The sequence below is a fragment of the Dromiciops gliroides genome, chromosome 6 (genome assembly GCF_019393635.1).
Source record: "Dromiciops gliroides isolate mDroGli1 chromosome 6, mDroGli1.pri, whole genome shotgun sequence".
NCBI lineage: Eukaryota > Metazoa > Chordata > Mammalia > Microbiotheria > Microbiotheriidae > Dromiciops > Dromiciops gliroides.
The window spans coordinates 1,450,761-1,471,078 of record NC_057866.1 but is presented as its reverse complement, the minus strand read 5'-3'; the positions used below and the strand labels follow the sequence as shown (position 1 = coordinate 1,471,078).

The following is a 20,318-nucleotide window of genomic DNA, read 5'->3' as shown; positions in this document are numbered from 1 at the left end:
GAAGAGGCAACGGGGAGGCAAGTGTGTAGGCAGGCAGGCAGGAAGGAAGGCAGACAGACAGGAAGGCAGACAGGTAGGCAGGCAGGAAGGCAGGCAGGCAGACTACTAGATAGATTGTATGCTTGACCATCAGCCCTGTGAGAAAATAGACTGCTCAGACACATGGCTGTGGGCAGTATAAGCTAGCGATGGGAAGAAGAAGGTTTTGGAAGGACCCCTAAGTAGACTTTCAGGGAGTGGCTGCCTTTGGAGTCAGAAGTCTGGGCTCTAATCCCATGGGCTTCCCTCTGCACATGCAGGGCAGCCCCAAAGCTGTCAGGAGGAAATGGCAGCCCCTGTAAGCAATTCCTCCTGCTCTAAGCTTTCTAGATGTCTTGGGTGCCACAGGGTGGGAAAGGGCAGCAAGAAAAACAGAAATGGGATAGGGAAAGAGGGCCCCCCATTTATGGGACTGGCATGATGAAGTGTGCCAGGCCTGTCCCAAGCAAGCAAGGACTGAGAATAGAGGTTCTGCTGGCCGAGGAAGGTGCCCAGTGAGTGTGCGAATCGGCTTGTGTCCGTGGGCGGAGACACCAAAACTGCCTGACAGCCTGAACCTCCTCCTTGCTCCTGTCTACGCATGCGCAGTGCTGGTGAGGTAGGGTGGGTGATGCACACAGGGGGCTGGGTGCTCCCTGGGAAGGGGCGGAGGCAAAGCTTCATGGGTCACTCACACAGGCCATGTCCAGAGTGTGGCAGCTTTTTTGACACTCGGCTCCGGTCACTCCTGCTGAGGTCTTGCTGCAGTTAAAGTAGACCATGGGAGCTGCACAGGCTGGAGGAGAAGCGGAAGGCGAGCCATGAGCCGGCCCGGAGCTGTGGCCCTCTTGGCTCTGTAGAGTTCATCCTCATGGGTGGGGGCGGGGCGGGCTAGAGCCCAGCTCTGTGATCTTGGCTCGAAGAGCTCTCTTTAGCTTGTGCACGGACAGATTGAGATGCAGGAACAGATGCCCAAAGGCCACCAGGCCACTGGGAGAAAGTGGCCACTGGATCCCAGATCCACCATTTCTGAGCTACATGACCTTAGCTAAGTCCCTTCCCTTTCTGGGCCTCAGTTTCCCTCTCAGTAAAATGAGCAGATGGCCTTTGGTGGCCTCCAGGGCCCCTTACAGCTCAAGGCCTATGCTCCTGTTGGCCCCAGGGCCCCTGATTCGAGGGCACTTCCTGACGTGTGCTTGCTCTTCTGGGCTTGGGCTTGGGCTGCCCTTGGATGGTAGCCTAGCAGTGGCACAGGCCATAGCACCCAGCAGTAGAGGGGCTTACCTGGCTTCGGGATCTGGCTTCCAATGCAGTTCAGTCTGCCTTGAGTACAAGTGCTGGAAAGGAAGAAGCTGGTTAAGCTTCGGCGGGGTGGGGGGGGGAGGTGGGGGGGGCTCCCCTCCCCCCACTCTGAAGGCTGGGATGGGCAGGGCAGGCTCCGTACCACATGACTCCGTTGTGGTGGACAGACTCTCCATTCGGAATAGCAGACCCTTGGTAGTAGCATGGGCAGCTAGCCGCGGGCACGCATTTGCCAGCGTCGTCCATGAAGGTGCCTTCTGGGCAGGTGCAGCCATCCACTGGGACGAACTTAATGGTGCAAGTGACGTCAGGCTCACTGAGCGAGCGACAGGTGGGCTGGCAGGTGGTGATATTGTATCGGTAAGTCAGGGACTTGGGGCACGACGTCATGGGCTTGGCTGCAGAGGCAAGGAAGGCGCCAGAGGCTGTCAGAATGTGGGCAAAGCTCTCGGGATCCTGGGGACGGCCTTAGGGAAACCCCTTCCCATCCCATCCAGTCCTCTGGCCTCACTGGCTAGTCCTCCTTGCAGGGGCAGCTGGTGGCACAGTGGAGAGAGCACTGGGCCTGGAGTCAGGAGGACCCAAACCCAAATCCAGCCTCAGACACGTGCTAGCTGTTACCTTGGACAAGTCACTTCACCTTTGTCTGCCTCGGTTTCCTCCACTGTAAAATGGGAATAACAGCAGCATCTCCATGGCAGGATGCCCCTCCCCTTCCCTCCATCATTCCCTCCCTGGGTGGCCTAGCTCAAGCCCCCTGCACACTTACTGCAGACTTCGACTCTCCAGCCACTCAGCAACACTCCCCGGACAGCACAGGCTTGCACATAGGAAGATAGTGCTGCACACAGGCAGTCCTCACTTTTCTCACAGTTGCAAGTGTCAAACATGCAGTTCTGGGGAGCAGAGAAAACCCTCAGTGGCCCCTTGCTGTTCTCTTCCCTCAGAGACCCCAGGAATCCCTCAGACTAAGGTCTCTCCACCAGGTTCTCAGAGGCCTGAGACCAGCACAGGAGCCACTTCCAAGATTCCAAGAGTAAGGAATTCATTTGGAAGTTTGATGGGCAAGGGAAGGGACTCATCGCTCTTAATTGTTCCCTTAATTGTTCAATTTGATTCCAAACCCTTTGGTTCCTTATTAGCAGCCCTGGGAGGTGGTGAGAGCACTCCAGGGTCAGGTCTCAGATCTAGGGCAGGGAAAAGGGCCAGGACCAGGGCCAGGATCAGGACCAGAGTCAGGGCCAGGATCAGGACCAGGGCCAGGGTCAGGGCCAGGACCAGGACCAGGGCCAGGGTCAGGGCCAGGACCAGGACCAGGGCCAGGGCTAGGGTCAGGGTCAGGGTCAGGGCCAGGGTCAGGACCAGGACCAGGGCCAGGGTCAGGGCCAGGACCAGGACCAGGACCAGGGCCAGGGTCAGGGCCAGGACCAGGACCAGGGCCAGGGTCAGGGCCAGGACCAGGGCCAGGGCCAGGGTCAGGGTCAGGGTCAGGGCCAGGGTCAGGACCAGGACCAGGGCCAGGGCCAGGGCCAGGACCAGGACCAGGGCCAGGGCCAGGGTCAGGGCCAGGACCAGGACCAGGGCCAGGGCCAGGGCCAGGACCAGGACCAGGGCCAGGGCCAGGGTCAGGGCCAGGACCAGGACCAGCGCCAGGATCGGGACCAGGGTCAGGGTCAGGGTCAGGGTCAGGGCCAGGGCCAGGTTATAGAGAGGGGGTTAGGCTAGGGAGAGGAGGGCCAGAGGGTCCCCGAATGGCTCCTTGGACAGAGAGAGTACTCTGGTCCCAAAGGAGAGGTGTCAGTCTTGGTTTGTACAGATCCCATCAGCATGAAGCTGACATCCAGGAACATACATTATGGCAGACCCATCCAGCAGCCGTGGCCTGTCCTGTATCATTGTCATTTGATCTGGTGGAAAGTTCTGAATTTAGGTCTTGGGGACACATTTTAAACCCCTGGTAGCTCTAGGACCTTGGACAGGTCCCTCTCCCTCTGCTATATCATGTCATGTTCACCACATCCTCATGTGTAATGGAAGGATAAAAGTGCCCAGAGCCCCTGCCTTGCCAGGCTGTTTTGGGTGAGGAAGGGATTTGGGGGATGTCGAGGAGCTCTGAGGGTGGGGGGAGGACGGAGGGGGTGGTTGTTCTCATGGTGCCCACCCTCCCTCCCTCCCCTTCCTCTGGAGCCCATGAGAGCATCAGCCATTCGGCTTTGCCCACTGATGACTGGCAGGTAGTTACCGAATGGTAAAGGGCTGGGCCAACCACTGCGTGGCACTGGGCAAAGGGCCCCTGTGGGTCGAGGAGCAGGCCACACCAGTGCTGTGCGTACTTCTCTGCAGAAAAAAAGGACAGGGGACTTTGTGTTGGGGGGTCTGTGCCCATGTGAGCCCCAGGATCCCCAGCTCCATCCCAGAGGCCTCTCGTGCAGCCTGTACCTGCTTGAGAACCCTTCACCACTATCCCCAACATGGGCTTGTGGGAGACACCTCCCCAGGTACCCCTTCCCTGCTGGAGCAGCCCCTCTGGGGCTGAGCAGAGCAAGGCTATACCTCTCCCACAAGACAGCCACTCACACACATGCAGACACCATTCATGTGTGCCCTCAATCTTCTCTTCCGAATCCTAAATATCTCCAATTCTTGTAAGTGATCCTGAGACCCTCCCCCACCATGGCCACCCCCTAGACATTGTCTAGGCTCATCAGAGTGCCTCCTAAACTGTGGCCTCCCAGAGCTGGACACAGGCCTCCAGAAGAGGGGGCAGATATGGCCAGACACCAGAGACTGGGCAGAAGGATCCCTTTAAATTCACAAACTTGATATCAGAAGTGTCGATCCTTACACTTGGATTTAAAAACTAGCTCCCGATAGGGTCTCACCCAGGCAGAGGACAGAGGGCCTGCCACCTCCTAATTCCCAGAAGTTCTGCTCTTGGACAGAGTGGCACCATGTTGCCCTGGGGGTACATGTTAAGCTGAGGTCCACTGTCTCCCAGATCTTTTTTTCAGATGAACTGCTGGGGTTACTCATTCCTAGTCTTATATTTGTGAAGTTAAATTGTTTTACCCAAGCATCAGATGTTACCGTTATCCGTATTCAATTTTTGCAATTTGTAAAGAAATCTTTCTTCCCAGTTCCTGGATTCTTTCCTGATCTATGGCTCTTAATTGTATGTGCATGCACCAAGCCCTGGGAGAATCTGCTATGAACATCACATACCCTATGTATAGGACCCACATCTTACAAATGGGCTAGGTTGAGGGGGTGGTCCTAGAGGAGAAGGCTTTGGACTGGGAGAGAGAAGACCTGGGCTCTTGTCCCACTTCCCCACTGTGTGACCCTAGTCAAGTCCCTTCTCTCTCTGCGCTCCCTTGGTGTCCTCTTTCAAGCAGGTGACGAGGAGGAGATCAGAACCTGAGATGTATGAGGGCCCTGCTTGCCCTGAGAGTTGGTGGTTCGGTAAAATAAGCAGCCGTCTCTCCCACCCCACCCCAGGCCTTGATGTGGGGTGATGGGCAGCCTGGCAGTATTTCAGGAATTAATTGACTGAGTAGAGAGGCACCCTAGTGCAGGGACAGGGTGGTGGCTGGAAGAGCTGAGTTCCAGTCCTGTCTCTGGCCTCTACCAGCTGCACCAGCCTGAGCAAGGCGCTTAGGGATCTTTGGTGCTCTAGAGGTTACCAAGAAGGTGCCAACCTGTGTGGAGAGGGGACATCTCCTGCCCAGGAGCTCCTGTAGGAGGGCCCCCATGCTCCCCAGGGTGAGCTCTGCATGCTGGGCAGTAGTTCCCCCAACCACTTACCATTCTCCGCACTGAGCATGCACGGGTCCTCAAAGTGATTCTTGACATTGGGACAGTCACCTTGTGTCTTGTAGGTGTTGACAAAGGCAGCGGCCGTGCCTTCTACCACCCCACTCATGGTCTTGAAATCATCAGCCTGGATGCTGTTGAAATTCCCACAGAGACCTGGAGGGAGCAAGAGCCCAGTGGGCATGAGGCCACCCACCTGCCAGGGCAGTCGGGAAGGCCTGGAGGGAGGGGGTCCTCCACCTACCGCAGGTCAGCCCCCATAGGGACGGCTCCACTCTTACAAAGACTTGCATGGTGGGGATGAGCTGGATGGTCAGCTGGAGACCCAGGTTCGTCTGAGCGATGATGAAGGACGAGGAAGGTCTGAAGAGGGTGGCATTGCCTGTGGGCAGAGAGCAAGGCAAGCATGGGGCGGGGGGTGCTCCTCAGACACCCCACGCCCTCTTATGCTGTGACCGCCATGGCCCTGTTCTCCCAAGAAGCTGATGGGACTCCTCAGGGAAGGAAGCCTCACTCACCTGTGGAGACAGGCAGCTGGGTATAAATCCAGTTCACAAACACCTCCCCTGTGGACCTGACCATGATCACCTGGGTAGGAGAGGGAGCAGGGAAACCGCAGTGAGGGAAGGCCATGGGGTCGGGCAGGCTCCTGGGCCTTGGCAGGGGTTCTGGATGGATCCCTTCAGAGGAGAGCCTCCCTAGATCACTACAGCCCACTCTGGGGGCTGCCAGCCGGGCCTCTCAGAGCTGTGCTCGGTAGGGAGAGGTGCTTGATAAATGTTTGATGGAGCTGAGCATGGCTGAAGTTAACCTAGGGCCATCACTGAACCCATTGGAGGCTGAGGGAATGAATGTTAAAGGTGCCCAGGGCCCAGCCCTTACTCCATGAGAGAGGGCTTGGAAGCCTCACTCCCCCAGAGCGGCTGTGCCTACACCTCCTTCCTCATCCTCCCCCTCTCATCTCCTCTCCTCAGCTTGGGGTGCACTTACTGTCTGCCCACCACCAATGCTGAGGGACACACTCTTGAGGCAGGTCTCACTGTCAGTCAGCCCACACTTTCGGAGCTCCGTCAGGACGGTAAAGGATTGGCTCTCACAGGGCTGCAGAGTAGAAAGACCCCCCCGCCCCAGGACAGCCCATGAAAACCTCTCTGTACACAGAGCCTGGGCAGCAAGGTTAGGCTGGAGAGAGGCTCCTGGCTGGCTTGTGGCTTTCCATTTCAGCCCATGGGATGCCTCCTGTCCCAAGTTAGCACTGCCTTAGGACTTTTCTGAGCGGAAACCATCCTAGGTGCTCCCCATGCTGTTGGGCCCAATTCTTGTGCCTTGGACAAAGTGACCCTCAACTTGTCTAGGGATGAAGCTTCAGGAGAGGGAGATCTTGAGCACAGCTGATGTGAAGGACTTCCTTCTAAAGAAGAGCTTCATTGAGGGGCTCAGGGGGAGCTTCCCGTATGTTGTGGGACACTTCCTTTGGGTTTGTCCTAGCCTGGGTGTGGGGTGAAAAATCCCCAAATACTTTGTAGGTAGGTGGCTAGCTAGCAGTCTTTGTGAGGCTGATTACTTGAACCCAAGTGTCAGACTTTACATTTCCCTCTGGTGAATTTCATCTTCCAAGATCCAGCCCAGGCTAGAACTTGCTCTGATTTTGGGGGCCCTGACTCAGTCCCCAGCTCAGCACCTTTGACAGTTTTGACAGGCTGGCTGTCCTCCCTGATGCCACTCTCACAGAAGCCAAGACAGTCCTAGTGGCCACTGTCTGAGGCTTTGCCAGTGAGGAAACTGAGTCTCAGAGAGATGAAGGGATTCCTCCAGCAGGAAGAGCTCCCATTCCTGTGGTGCCTTGAACTCCCCCCACCCTATTCCATCTTGCCTGAGTTCCCTCTCCTTGCAGCTGCTCCTGGCCTCTGGAGACCTTTACCTTAACCAGGATGTAGCTGCAGTCCCCATGGACTGTGTAATGCTTCTCGTCAAAGGTGGAGAAGTGGGAGCCGCCAGTGACAGAGCAGGTGCCGGGGCAGGGAAGATCCTGGCAGCTCCACTGGCCCCCGGAACAGGTGCTGCGAGCATGAGGGAGATTTCAGGAGCCCCATGGCCCTTGAGGGGAGGCAGTGCTGCCAGATCCCCACAAGAGCCGCCCCCCCCAAGCCCCGCCACCGGGGACCTTCACATCAGAGCGAGGGGCCTTTGAGAAAGTCAGACCGTGCCTCCCCAGCCCTGGGAAATCTGAGAACCTGCAGCTCCAGGGTCGCCCTGATCACAGCTGGGGGCTGGGAAATACCCCCCTTCCCAAACCCACAATGTTCAAAATTTGTCTGAGTACATGGCTAGAGGGCCCTGCAGGGGACGCAGGATGAGCCTGACTGTCCTCAGTTTACAGATGGGGAAGCAGAGCTGAGATGGGGGCAAAATAGAGCCCTGGGTTTGGAAACAGGGGCCTGAGCAGCAGCCCTGGCCACCTGACACCCCACCATCTTTGAATCCAGGGGGTCACACTGCTGGCATCGGATTTGAAGCCAGATCTCTGGACTCCCACTTGGGTGAACGTCACCGTGGTCATGGGCACTCCTCACTCACTCACCAGTTGGTACATTCCGTGGAGTAGGAGCTTCCAGGGGCATAGGACTGTCCATTGTACATGCAGGAGCACTGATTCACTGGGACACAGCCTTGGCTGCTGATGTCATCCAAGACGGTTCCTAAACAGGGCCGAGATAACTGCTGACTTGGGAGCCTTCTGCCGAGCCACCCCTGCCCCCATCCTCTGCTCTTAGCAGGCACCAAGGGGCCATCCCCAGGACGGGGTCCCAGACACGCTTGGCCTGCATCTACCTGTCCTCTCCAGGAGGCCCAGCCCAAGCAGCTCCCTGCTTAAGGGCTGGTGCAGGTGGGAGCCAGGGCCACTCCCACAGGCATCCTTTCTGACTAACTTCCATGGGGCTGCTGGCCTGACCTCAGGAGGGATCATTGATGCCCTTTGTAAGCATCCGATCAAGGCTCTGACAATCTGTCTGTCAGCCTGTCTATCTCTGTCTGTCTTTCTCCTTTTCATCAGGGAAAACCTCCCCACAAAGAGTGTTGTCCCAGCATGGGGCCAGCTCCCACCTTCCAGGGCTCTGAGCAAAAGCTGCACGAATACTCGTGAGGAACGCAGGAGAGGGCATTCTTGGCCGGGCATGGGTCGGACTCAAGATTCTTTCTGAATAGACCGCCATGTCCTCACTTGAGCACATTCTCCACAGACCACTCCCACCCTTGGCCCTTGCTTCGGCAGCACATGAGCGGACCCATGCCTTATTCGGTGCAGGACAGGGAGGTTCTAGGTATTGTCCACGTGGAGGGCAGAGGGAGGCATCGAGAGGGGATGGGGACTCACCTGGGGGACAGAAGCAACCGTCCATGCAATGGTCTTCACAGAGCAGGGACCGCTCCTGGTTGGAGCAGGTGTCCATGCAGGGGGAGCCACATTCATGGTATTGCATATTCAAGGGGCAGGTCTTGGCTGCAACAGACGGAAGGGGGGACAAAAGGTTCTCATCTGAATCCCCTTCTTGAGGTGCCAGGACAGGTTCCAGGCCTTGGGGCTGGGGGCAGAGCTACTCACGGCACAGGTCGAGGGCCCTCCAGTTCGGGGGCAGCCCGCCAGCGTGGGCGCACTGCCGGGAGTACTCAGCCAAGGAGCTACAGATACAGGAGGCGCCGTTGGCTTCAGCACAAAGGCACAGGTCTTGCCGGCAGGCCTCCACATAGCTGCTGACGTCTACCAGAGCGTGGCAGGCGGAGAAGGTGGCATTGTTGAGGATGGTCTCACAGATGTCCTGGGGAAATAGGAAGCCCGCCCTGCCGGTGAGAGCCCTGCCCCCTCCTCTGTCCCAGAGGAGCCCCTGGGGGGCAGGTGAGGGGCCCGACCCTCCGCGCTTACAAAGGAAGCTGTGCAGTTGTGCAGGGCTGCTGGGAGGGGGTCCTGGCATTGCTCCGTGGGCCCGTCCATCTTCTGCATATTCCCAAACTGGAAGGCCGTCAGCCTGGCATCTGTGTGAAACAAGCAGAGCTCAGCTTCCATTTCTATATCGGGCACTCCAAAAGGGCAACCCGTGGAACATTCCCCAGGCCGTGCATGGCACCAGCCAGATGCACAGCGAGTATGGGCACTGAGTTATGCCCACCTATTTGTCAGGTGTTAGCTTGCCACCTCCCTCCTTCCCAGGCCTCCTTCCCAGACCTCCCCAACAACAGAGGCCTTGGGTCCTGGAGGCTTCCTTACTGTTGGAGAAGAGCTCATTGTAGGTGGGGATGCCATTGAAGTCTCCGCAGAGGCCGCAGGTCTGGTTGGCATACTTGGCATCTAGTTCCAGCTAAAACAAAGGGGGAAGGAGGATGCTGGGAGAGCTATGGTCCTAGAGCATCCTGCCTTGGCCCAGACTCAGAGAGATGTGAGCCACAGTGGAGAGCAAAGGTGGACAAGAAGATGCTTTCTGAGGAGGAGCCCAAGGCCCCAGGGGACCTCAGCCAAGCTGGGCCTCCCTTTGGAAGAGAGAACCAAGACTGACCAAAGTGCTGACATGACTTCGTCATACAAGTCAAGGCCGGCTTTGGGCACAAAACCTTCTAGCTCTGAGCCCACCCTTCGTCAGCCTCCAAATCACATCCCTCAGACAAGCTCCCCAGGGCTCCCCTAGACACAAGCCTGGCTGCCCAAGCCCCCCTCCACAGCCTCCCTGGCAAGTGGCCTCCACAGGAAGGCCTTTGCATTTGGAAACGCTCCGGGGAGGAAAATTTCGCCTTCTCAGACCCCTTTCAGCCGGGCCCTGCTTCTGCTTTCTGGGGTGACCCCTCTGTGTGCTGACAGCCTTCGTCCTCCTGGGGCCATCTCCAGACCCTCCCCCATCGAGGAGGTGACTCCTCCAGATGTCCTGGCTCAGCTCCTCCCTCTTCCGCGTGCCCCCAAGGGAGGCACCCTCTCTCAGAGCAGGGCTGCACTCTCACCAGGAGTCCGTCATCCTGGTTCCACATGAACACCAAGCCCAGCTTGGCCACGACCTTCACGTAGCTGCTGCTCTTCTCTATCAGGATGCCTGCTTGGCTGAAAGGCAGCTGGACCCTGGGGAGAGGGCACCTTCTTCAGGGGGCTGGAGGCAGGGGAGGGGAGGGGAGGGATGGGGCTCCCAGGCCAAGCCTTATCTGGAGCTGTCCTGGGGAGGGGCCCAGGCCTCCCACCCAACCTTATTATTTTGCAGTTGAGGGAGAGGGGCACAGGAGTCTAGACTGGGAGCTGCAAGGGACCTGAGAGGTTGTGGCTCTGACCAGCAGCCCAAGATGGGAGGGGCCCCTCAGAGCTCCTGAGTGTGATGGAGCTGGGCCTCTGCCTCCCCCCAGTCCCAGAGGGATGGCGCCCCAGATGAGCACACACTCACGGGTTGCTGTTGACCAGTGTGGTGTCTGGGCTCATTTCCACCACAGTCCCCTCAAGCTTCAGGGTGACGTGGCTCACGGTCGTGGTGGCGTTGGGCCCTGGGGAGCGCCGCATCTGGATGTTGAAGCTTTCATAGGCTGACTTGCAGTGGGAGGAGAAGACGTAGTTGCAGAGGCCAGGAAAGTGGAAGACATCCCCATCGAAAGTCTTGTAGTGGAAGTCACCCCACGTGCTGCACACTTGGCCGTTGTGTGAAGGCTTGTGAGCTGGGGGGCCCATAAGGGTTGTGAGGCGCGGGCCCTACACAGAGGCCCACCCTGCACCCGGCCCCGACTCCCCTCTTCCTGCCTTCTCTTAGCAGCCGGCTGGTGTGGAGGTCCAGATGTGGGCAGAGAGTGGCCCAGCTGCTTGGTGTCAGAGTGGGGCCTTGAACCCAGGCCCTGGCCTCTGTCTGTATGCCTAGCCTCCCTCCTGCCCCCACTCCTCACTGCACCTGTCTGCCTCTTGCTCTGGGGACCCCGCAGGGCAGACAGCCATTAGAGGGAGTGTGAGAGCAGCTCTGTGGAGCCCACCCCCCAAGCCTCTGCATTTGCCCTGGGACACCCTGGGGCTAGCCCTGAGCCACGTCCACAGACCAGCCCACCATCCAGAGCCTCAGCCATGCCTGTCCCCAGGGGCCCACACTCACTCCTTATGGATGAGATGGTGGTCATCACTGGCATGGTGACTCCGAGCAGGCTGCCTGAGGAAGCTGGGGAAAGAGAGGCCCTGTCTGTGTGGGGTCACAGGCCACCCATGGCATGTGCATGCACACACACACACACATCATACATCACACGCATGTGCCATGCTGAGGGTGGGGGTTCTCTGGTGGGGTCAGCCCTCAGCTCATACCGGACGTGCCCACACACACCCAGCTGTCCTGGAATTGCTTCAAGGGTCCCCAGTCCCACTAAGGGGCCCAGCCAAGGCCACTGCCCCAAGGCAGTGCAGAGGGGCAGGGCTTAGATGCTGGTTGGTTCTTTGACCCCATCTCCCCCGATGAGGCAGCTGGGCCTCCACTGTCTGCCTCCCTACCTCCCTCAACCACCCCAGGCTCATGTCTGGAGCTGGGCAGCTCCCCAGGCAGCAGGCAGCAGAGAGAGAGAAGCCAGCCTTTGCTGTGGCTTGGGCACAGCCTGGAGAGGGTCCCTGGCCACTCACCATGCGGCTCCTGAAGAGCTGCCTGGTGACCATGCCTGGCTTCTGCTGCATGGTACTGAGCCTGCCCTACAGTCCAAGAGACAAGGAACCTTCCTTCAGTGGGGTCCCAGTGGGCAGGAGCCCAACCGAGGCCCACGAGGCAGGTGACCTGTCCAAGGCCACATGTGTCAGAAGTAGCAGAGCTTCCAGCAGATCTGGTCTCCCCACAGGAGCTCTCAGGGTCCTTCCCTGGACCTCCCCTCCCACCTCAAACTCAGCTGGGACAAACATCATTAGATTGGCTCCAAGAGGCCAAGGCATCGATTCCCACAGGCCAGAGCACAGCCTCTGGAAATGGAGAGTGAGAGCCACGAGTGAGGGCCGGGGCAGGGCGGGGGGGGGGGGCAGGAAAGGCCAGCTGCCCCCCCACTGGGGCAGAGGCTGCTCTGTGCAAGCCACCGGGCCAGTGAAAAATGGGGCCCAGGCCCCCAAGATCTAGGACCCTCTCTGACCTCCATGCTGGCTGATGCAGGCTCTGCCACAAATCTGCCGCCTGTCTACAGGCCAGCCTTTCCCTGCCTGCATTCTGCATTCTAAGGTCCTTCTCAGCTCCATTGTTCTCAAAGATCCCTTCCACCCTTGACATTCTGTGTTCTGTGTTTTAGGATCCTGCACAGCTCTGACATTCCATGTTCTGTGTTCTAGGGTCCCTCCCAGCCTTGACATTCCGTGTTCTGTGTTCTAAGGCCCCTCCCAGCTCTGATGTTCCATGTTCTGTGTTCTAGGGTCCTGCACAGCTCTGATGTTCCATGTTCTGTGTCTTAGGATCCTCCACAGCTCTGATGTTTTCTGTTCCAACCTTTTCTGTTCTGAGGTCCCTTCTGACTCTGACTCTCTTCTCTGTCCTATGGGCTAGAGTACTTAATGAGAAGTCATTTGCTCAGCACAGTGCTTGGCACACAGTAGGTGATTAATCAGGGCTTGCTCTCTTCCCAGCACTGCTGAAATGCCTGTTCTGACCAGAAGCAGAGGCTCACTGCTTCTCCTGCCTTGGCTGAGCTGGTGCCAAACAGGCCAAGCCACGGGCTGGCCTCTGACCTCTGCTTCCCGGACACACTGGGGTGCACAGCCAGCCAGGCAGGGCCCCACGGGGCCATCAGAGGCCAGAATAGACCTGCCTCTTTTTCAGATGGGACAGAGCCAGAACATGGCAGGTCCCAAATAGTGTGAGACAGTGGGATTCAAACCCAGGCCTTCTCCCTTCACCTTCCTAATGAGTGGCCATCCAGCCTCTGCTTGGAGACCCCTCCAGGGACAGGGAGCTCACTACCTGCCCAGACAGGGACAGCCAGAATCTGAAGCTCCTCCCCCTCTTCCGTGCCATCTCATCACTGCCCCCTTGTCTTCTCCCACTGAGCAGAGAAACCCTCTCAGTTTCAGGAGGAGAAATTGAGCCTTTCTTCTCTGGGGTCCTCATGGGAATGAGAGCCAGGCAGGTGCAGGACCCCTGTACCGCCTGCCTTCCATCCCATCGGCCCAGTTATGCCCCGTTCCTGACAAGGTTATTGACCTGTCTGGGTCCCAGGAAAGACCCCGGCCTGGGGGTGGAGGGAGGCTGGTCCAGGGCCAGAGTCAGGACTGATTCTGACCTGGGAGGAAGGCGGTGCCAGCCCCCCACCAGGTGACCCAAAGAAGGGGCAGTGAGGGAGGAATGCCCAGCATTCTGGCCCATTGGAAGTCTGCCAGAGCAGGTGGTCCCCTCCATGGTGCGACTATAGAGGCCCCAGCAAGTCCCACTGTGGCCCCGGGCTTGTCTCCTCCAGGGTCTGAATCCTTCAGCTAATCTCCCTGGGGGAGAGGGGGAGCCAGTGTCTCCAGAAGGCCCCCATCGAGAGAATATGGAGCTGGGGCTGTGACAGTGACAGAGATGAGACTGGCCAGCCGTCACTGGGACAGGCAGAGCCCTGAGAGGCTGGACCATGGCCAGCTATGCTTGAGTGAGGGCCATCAGAAAGCTGAGCCCAAAGGAGCAACCAGAGCCCCTAAGATGGGGCACAAGGGAGACACAGATGGGGTGGGGGAAGTGACCCCCAAGGTAGGATCTGCTGAGCCAGCTCCAAAGCTCCCTGAGCGAGGGGCCTTCTGCTGATGGGTTAGGGGTGCTTGCCCCAGGGCTAACACACACACACACACACACACACCTGTGTGCACACACCCAGACCAGGTCTATGGACATAGGAGGTGGAACAGCTGTGGGAATCTACTTTCCCAAAAGGGGCAGAAGCTCTCATCTGAGAGAGGATGGATGGAGGCAGGGTGGGCTCCTTCTGGCTCCCGCCGTCCGAGGGGCTGTGGACACTTTCTGAGAGCAGAAGAAATCAGCAGGGGTGGAGCATTGGGGGGACCCAGATATTCAGCCTCGACACTCCCCAGGGGCCCCGTCTGGGTCCCCCACCCTCCATGCTGACCATCCTGGGGAGTCAAGGAGGGAGCTCCCAGAGACCACCTGCGGAGCCTGGCATGCCCAGCCTCGGGACAAGGGGGCCTGGAAGGATCTCCTGGAGGGCTGGCTGGCCCATCACAGATGCCATTCTGACCCATGGAAAGGACACTCCAGAGGAGGCACATCCCTCGAGGCCATGAGCCTGGAGGAGCTGGGCGTGGGGGGCGGGCCCTACCTGGCTGCTGCTGATGCTGCCTGGAGGAGGAGATGAGCAGGAAGAGGGCCCAGAGGGGCAGGGCTCGCCCCCGGCCGCTGCCCATGGTGGCTAAGCTCCACCACGGTGAGAAGGACTGGCCTCTGCAAGGGTGGCTGCCCCAGGAAGAGCCTTATGTAGGCCCAGAAGCTGGCTCTGTCCCCAGCCCAGCTCACGTGTCCTGGGAGGGCGAGGCCAGGGTGGGGCTCTGCCCCTCCCTCTGGTAAACAGTGGATGCTCCTGGGGGTGGGAAGTGGGGGCTGGCCACACATGTTTGCACAGGGGGAGGAGGGTCCATAGCCGACGGGAGATCCCCCCATTTCCCTTTCCTCTCTCACCTGGGGGTGGAGCCCGGGGAGCATCTCTCACCCAGAGACTGGTTTTCCCCTCCTCAGTCCAGCAGCCTGGAGACCACAGATAATATCAGCTTCATTCTGGCTTCAAACAGCACCGGGCAGCCTCTGGTGGGGCCTGGGAATTACCCCAGTGGCTGAAGGCGGCTCACTAGCCTGATCCACTGCGAGCCTGTGGCACCCCAAAGCAGTGGGCAGGACCCTCCACCAGGGAGCTTGGACAGGCCCGCAGCTCCCCAGCAACAGGGCTCCAAGGAAAGACAAGGGCCTGGCAGGGAGGGAGAGATCTGTGCTGACTGTCCCGGCAGGCTTGCTCCTGCTCCTCTCTCCATCCTTGGCTCGGGGGTCCACAGGCCCCCACCATGAAAATAGGCGCCAGAAGGTGGTAGTGAGCACCGTGACCTGGAAACAAAGGCTTGGCGGCTAGCCAAAGCTACTCCTTACAGGAACTGCCTTAGCCCAGGCCCACAGGCGAGACCCCACACACACACACAGACACACCCCTGCACTATCACCCCCGGCCGGCCGACAGCCACCCTCCTGCTTGGCCAAGCAGCCCTGCCTTCAGTCAGCTCCTCCATCCCTTCCCCCGGACGTGCCCCTCCCACGGCCCCCACTGAACTCATCCTGGGGCTGGTCATTCCTAGACAGTGTCTGCTCTGGTCCCAGACTGTATGCCCCTTGAGGGCAGGCAAACCCAGGTGCCTGGCAGACAGGAAGCGCTGAATGGTTTGTCCAATCCAACACTTAGGAAGCACCTCTGAGAGCCAAGAAGGCCCAGGCCCCCCCTTGCCACCCAGAGAGCTTCCACTCCACAGGGGCTGGGGGGAGGGGGAAGGTCTACTCTCTCCCACAGGTAAGTAAAGTCCAAATTGTCAAAAGTTAATTCATTTCTAGCAGTTTTGTAGACCCAAGAACAAGTCCTGCCTCATCTGAGTCTGTAAGGGCTAGCGTAGTGCAGTGGTTGAAGTCAGCTAGCCCAATCCCCCTTTTACAAAGGAGGCACAGAGAGGAGATGGGGAAGAATTCAAACCTGGGTCTTTCTGACTCTAAATCCCATCCTCCATCAACTCTGCCACCTCATTGTCTTTGCTCCAAGGAGCCAAAGCTGTCTCGGCAGGTCATGTGATAACGGGCCAAATAGAATCTGATGAAATGTTCTTGGGATAGATGTAATCTCATCATTGGGTTCAATTAAATCAGTTTCCCACGTACAAAGCATCCCTACTATAGTTCTTCTGCAGAAGAGGATCTGGAGGCTGTAGTGGACCACAAACTCAAGATAAGTCAGTGGTGTGATAGAGCAGCCAAGAAATGCAATGCAGTCGTAGGTGGCCTTACGTCGGTCATAAAGGCAGCCCCCTTCTGGAGGACCAGTGGGCTCTAGGCAGCAGAGTTCAGGAAAGATTGCAGTCAGTTTGACAGTGTCCTGAAGATTCAGAGCAGCTTGGCTAGGAGGAGGGCCTGTGGGAGAAAGTGGAGGCATTTGTCACACTCAGGGATGAGGAGCCATATAGTCTGTTCAGGGTTGGGGGGCTGATGCTGGCTCTGTTAGGCCCCAGAAAGCAGGACCAGGGATGGAAGCTTACTTCAGCAGATGCTAGGAAAACCTTCCTCCCATAAAAGCTGTCGGAGTGGCACCGACCAGCTGTCCAAGAGGGGGAAAGCTCTCCATCCCCAGAAGAGCTTTTGTGAGGGCCACTCTTGAGGTAGTATTGGCCCAGAGGCCTCCTAGGTCCCCCTCCTGCCCAGAGCTCCTGGGCTTCTGGGCCATAGGGCTGGGCCTGAGATAGATCCACTGAGACCACCTGCTCAGGGCTGGCCTGAAGCTGCTCATACCTCTCTGAGGTGCTAATGGGCAGCATTTCCAAGGGAGGGGGGAGGTTCCCTTTAGCAGCTCGACCTCCAGGGCCACTTTTTTCCAGGGCTGCCAAGACAGGGGCAAGAAATGCTACATGGGGGAGAGCGCCCTGGGCAGGTTCTCCGGACTAAAGGAGACCATACTGAGCCCCGGACACAGCTCATGCCCGGGACCCCCTGAGGCTCCCAAAGCCAGAAGCCAGCTTCTCCTATCCCCTCACTCAGTGCTTCAGGGCTGCACAGCGGGGGTTTCCTGGCAGGGGCACAGCATTGACCCGAGGGCTTTGCCAAGTGTCCCTGTCCTTGCTGCCTGCTGGACACACACCCTGGGCATCAGAAACCTGGCCCCTGAGTCACTATCAGGGCCCGCTTGATCTGGGCTGAGCAGGAGAGTTGGGGCAACACTGATAATCTCCAGGCAACACCCCCTTGTCACCTGGGACAACTTCCTTCCCTTTGGCAGATGCCTGAGGAGGAAGCTTGACTCCTCCGTGATGGTCCACAGGCTGCACGGGATCGGGCCCGGCATCCTGGCCTCTTCTCAGCCCTGGGATTCCCAGCCTTCAGATGGAAAAGAGCCCAGATGCTTCTGCCCGAGCATTTCAGGATGGGCAAATAGAGACCTAGGCTGGGTGACCATGAGCTACCTTGGGGGAGGCACAAAGAGTGGCCCAGGGTAGCCCCGTGTGCCTGTGGGTGGGCCAATGCTGCCAAAGGACACGAAATGGCCACGGAGTCTGCCACTTCCTGTGTGCCTTTGATTCTTACTGGGCGACTTCAGCGTCCTCAGCAATAGAGAGAAGTCGGACCCGTATTCAGTTCCTTCCAGCCCTCAGCCCCAGTCTCCGAGGCGTGGCTGAACATGCCTTCTCCTCTGAAGGACCAGGGCCAGGGAAAGGAGGCACTTTGAGCCAGAACAGCCCCCTCCCCTGAAGCCACATTCCTTTTGAAGTGAGTCCTTGGCTCGTGGCCTGGGACATGGGGAATGACCATCCCCGTGGTGGCTCATGAGTTTTATAAATCATTTTACATCGAGGTCTCAAAGGGAGACTTTCCCAGAAAATCCAGGCTTGGGGCTTCTTCACGAAATCAGAAGGCCAGATGCCTCTTGTGTCCTCCCTGCAGGTCTCCAGACCTCACCAGGCACTCACCAAGTGGTGAGATCAGGGCTTCACGATGAGAATCTCTGTATTGGAGGGAACCATTTGTCCCAAAGTGACTTGTCCAGGTCACAGAACGAGGAGCCCCATCATCCCCCAACGGCTGGTGCCTTCCTCTACCTAATTTGTCCCTCTTGCTTGCGTGTTGTCTCCCCACTGCATCAGAAGCTCCGTGCGGGCAGGGACGGCTTTCACATTCTCTTTTTACCCCCAGCACTTAGCACTGTGCCTAGAACACAGCAAGTGCCTAGTCAATGCTTGGTCAGTGTTTCTTGATGGATTGATCTCCTGGCTAAGGCGGACATCGATTTCTAGCCAAGTATTTCATAAAGTTTAGGTTTCCTTTTTCTCTGTGTCCATAGTACACAGCAAGATGCCTTGCACACAGCAGGCGCTTTTTGAATAGTCTGCTTGTGAAAAGGTCAGAGAAATGTGGGCTGGGTGATGGCCCGCTTAGCTAGACTTGCATCATGGCCGATGGCTCAGCATTCGCTTGGGAAGAAGAGCTCCCCAGGAGAAAGTGCTGAGGAGTGAGGCTCTCCTTGATGCTTAGCTAAAGTCTGCAGACCGCCCTAAGCGGGAACAGAGCTCAGAGGGGATGAGTGAGTGAGCGTCTGGTAGAAGACACTGCGTAGAGCCAGAGAGGGACGAGGTGGGGCGAGAGAGTCCAGCCTGGAGCCAGCTGGGAAGTGGACGAGACCAGACCAGCTCCTCAGTCACAGCCCGGGGCCACAGGGGCTGGAGTCTGACTTCCAGGCAGAGCTAGAGGGGCGAAGGGGGGAGGGTCCCAGGGAACACAGTCTCCCTGGTCTTTTGGGAACCTCCACGAATCACTTCTCACACAGCAAACCAATCCCCTGACCGAAGAGCACCATCCCTGTGGCAAAGGGAAGGTGTCCTGGGCTTCTGGGAGCCCCTGAGCAGTTCACCTGTGATAACTGGGTGGGCAGACTGAGCTGGCGGGGCTCACAATCGGCCCCTGGAATCAGGAAGTGGGCGAGGAGCCAAGCAGTAGTCTGAGGGCTGGAAGGCCAACCTTCTAATGGTGGCCCCTTCTTTTCTGAATTTTCTGAACAGGAAGGGACCTTGAAGGCCTGCAGGGGAGCCCAGACATCCCTGACAAGGGCTCCTCCGGTCTCTGCTTAAGCCCGAGAGGGGCATCCGTGGGCAGCTCTTCCCACTCTGAGACAAGCCTAATATCAAATCTGAATTCACCTCTTCAAAATTCTTCTCCAAGAACCAAGCAAAATAAGCTTAATTTCTCCTCTCTCTCTCTCTCTCTCTCTCTCTCTCTCTCTCTCTCTCTCTCTCTCTCTCTCTCACACACACACACACACACACACACACACATCCTCTTTCCATCTCTCTCTCCCTCCCTCTTTCTCTCTCTCTCTCTCTCTCTCTCTCTCTCTCTCTCTCTCACTCTCACACACATACACACACACACACACACACACACACATCCTCTTTCCATCTCTCTCTCTCTCTGTGTATCTCTATCTCTCAGTCCCTTCCTCCCCTCCTCTTTTCTCATCTCCTCTTCTCCAGCCTAACTAGGCTGAGTCTCTCCAACTATCCTTCATATTTATCACCTTGATGACCCAGGCAAGCCCCTGCCCTTCGCTCCAGCCTCAGTTTCCCCCTCTGAAGAAGGAGGAGTTTGAGCGAGGTATGTGCCTAGCAGTATTACTGCCTTTGGGGGCATAGTTCTGAATGGCTTTCTAGAAAGCTGAACCACTTCACAGCTCCGTAGTGTGCCTGTCTTCCAGCAGCCCTTCCAACATTTGTCATTTCCTCTTCCGTAATCTTTGCCAGTTGCGTGAGCGAAGGGTGGACCCTCCCTCGGAGCTTCTTTAATGTGCACTTGTCTACTCCCTGGTGGCCTGTAATCATCCTTCCTATGGCTGTCGATGGCCTGCATTTTCTCCTCTGAAAATGGCCTGTCCTGTGCCTTGACTCCCTATCTGCTGAGGAATGAGTTCATCCCTATCTGGGCCTGGCATATCTTGGAGCTTGAGGATGATCTGGAAAAACCACCAAGTGCCTGGCAGGCACTAGGACCCCAAAGGAAAGAAAGCAACAGGATCTGAGATCCGAGATTGGCCGGAGGCTGGAAGGGGCTCCAGATGCCTCTGGTGCAGAGGGGGCCCCTGGGGCTCAGAGAGCAAGCGTGGAGTCTGAGCTCAGCTCTTCTCACTCTGGACGCTGGCTTCTTTTTAACCCGTCCCAGTCTGCACGCTCCATGTCCCCAGTGCTCCTGGGTGGCACTCACTGGAAATCTGCCTAAAGGGCAGGGGTGAGGCCATCTATTTCTGCTGACCACTACCCTCCTCCTGCTTCCCAGTGCCTCCAAACTGGCCTAGCAGCTGAGAGAGCACCAACTGCTCCCGAGGCTTATTGGAGCACCGCCCCTGAGCCTGGTGCATTTCCACATCGGGGATTAATGTCCAGCCCACCTAATGGGGGGCTGTGGAGATGTATGTCTGGGGACAGGAAGAGGGATGTGTTGGACACCGTGGCA

General features: G+C 57.8%; 1 protein-coding gene across 1 annotated transcript in view; it reads right to left on the bottom strand.

Annotated features, from left to right (window-relative positions):
* Positions 1-14,491, bottom strand: part of MUC5AC (mucin 5AC, oligomeric mucus/gel-forming) — a 38,157-nt gene extending 23,666 nt beyond the window's left edge. Inside the window, exons 1-24 of the mRNA XM_043970575.1 lie at positions 14,407-14,491; positions 13,944-14,090; positions 12,995-13,058; positions 12,766-12,844; positions 11,750-11,897; positions 11,182-11,297; positions 10,863-11,055; positions 10,548-10,812; positions 10,120-10,234; positions 9,398-9,488; positions 9,056-9,165; positions 8,738-8,951; positions 8,510-8,635; positions 7,715-7,832; positions 7,055-7,193; positions 6,124-6,234; positions 5,652-5,721; positions 5,378-5,515; positions 5,125-5,289; positions 3,563-3,657; positions 2,090-2,216; positions 1,463-1,718; positions 1,303-1,355; positions 714-814 (exon numbers count right to left, since the gene is read on the bottom strand). Coding sequence (XP_043826510.1) covers positions 714-814; positions 1,303-1,355; positions 1,463-1,718; positions 2,090-2,216; positions 3,563-3,657; positions 5,125-5,289; positions 5,378-5,515; positions 5,652-5,721; positions 6,124-6,234; positions 7,055-7,193; positions 7,715-7,832; positions 8,510-8,635; positions 8,738-8,951; positions 9,056-9,165; positions 9,398-9,488; positions 10,120-10,234; positions 10,548-10,812; positions 10,863-11,055; positions 11,182-11,297; positions 11,750-11,897; positions 12,766-12,844; positions 12,995-13,058; positions 13,944-14,090; positions 14,407-14,491 — 3,126 coding nt within the window. The remainder of the gene's footprint in view (positions 1-713; positions 815-1,302; positions 1,356-1,462; positions 1,719-2,089; positions 2,217-3,562; positions 3,658-5,124; positions 5,290-5,377; positions 5,516-5,651; positions 5,722-6,123; positions 6,235-7,054; positions 7,194-7,714; positions 7,833-8,509; positions 8,636-8,737; positions 8,952-9,055; positions 9,166-9,397; positions 9,489-10,119; positions 10,235-10,547; positions 10,813-10,862; positions 11,056-11,181; positions 11,298-11,749; positions 11,898-12,765; positions 12,845-12,994; positions 13,059-13,943; positions 14,091-14,406) is intronic.
* Positions 14,492-20,318: the final 5,827 nt, after the last annotated feature.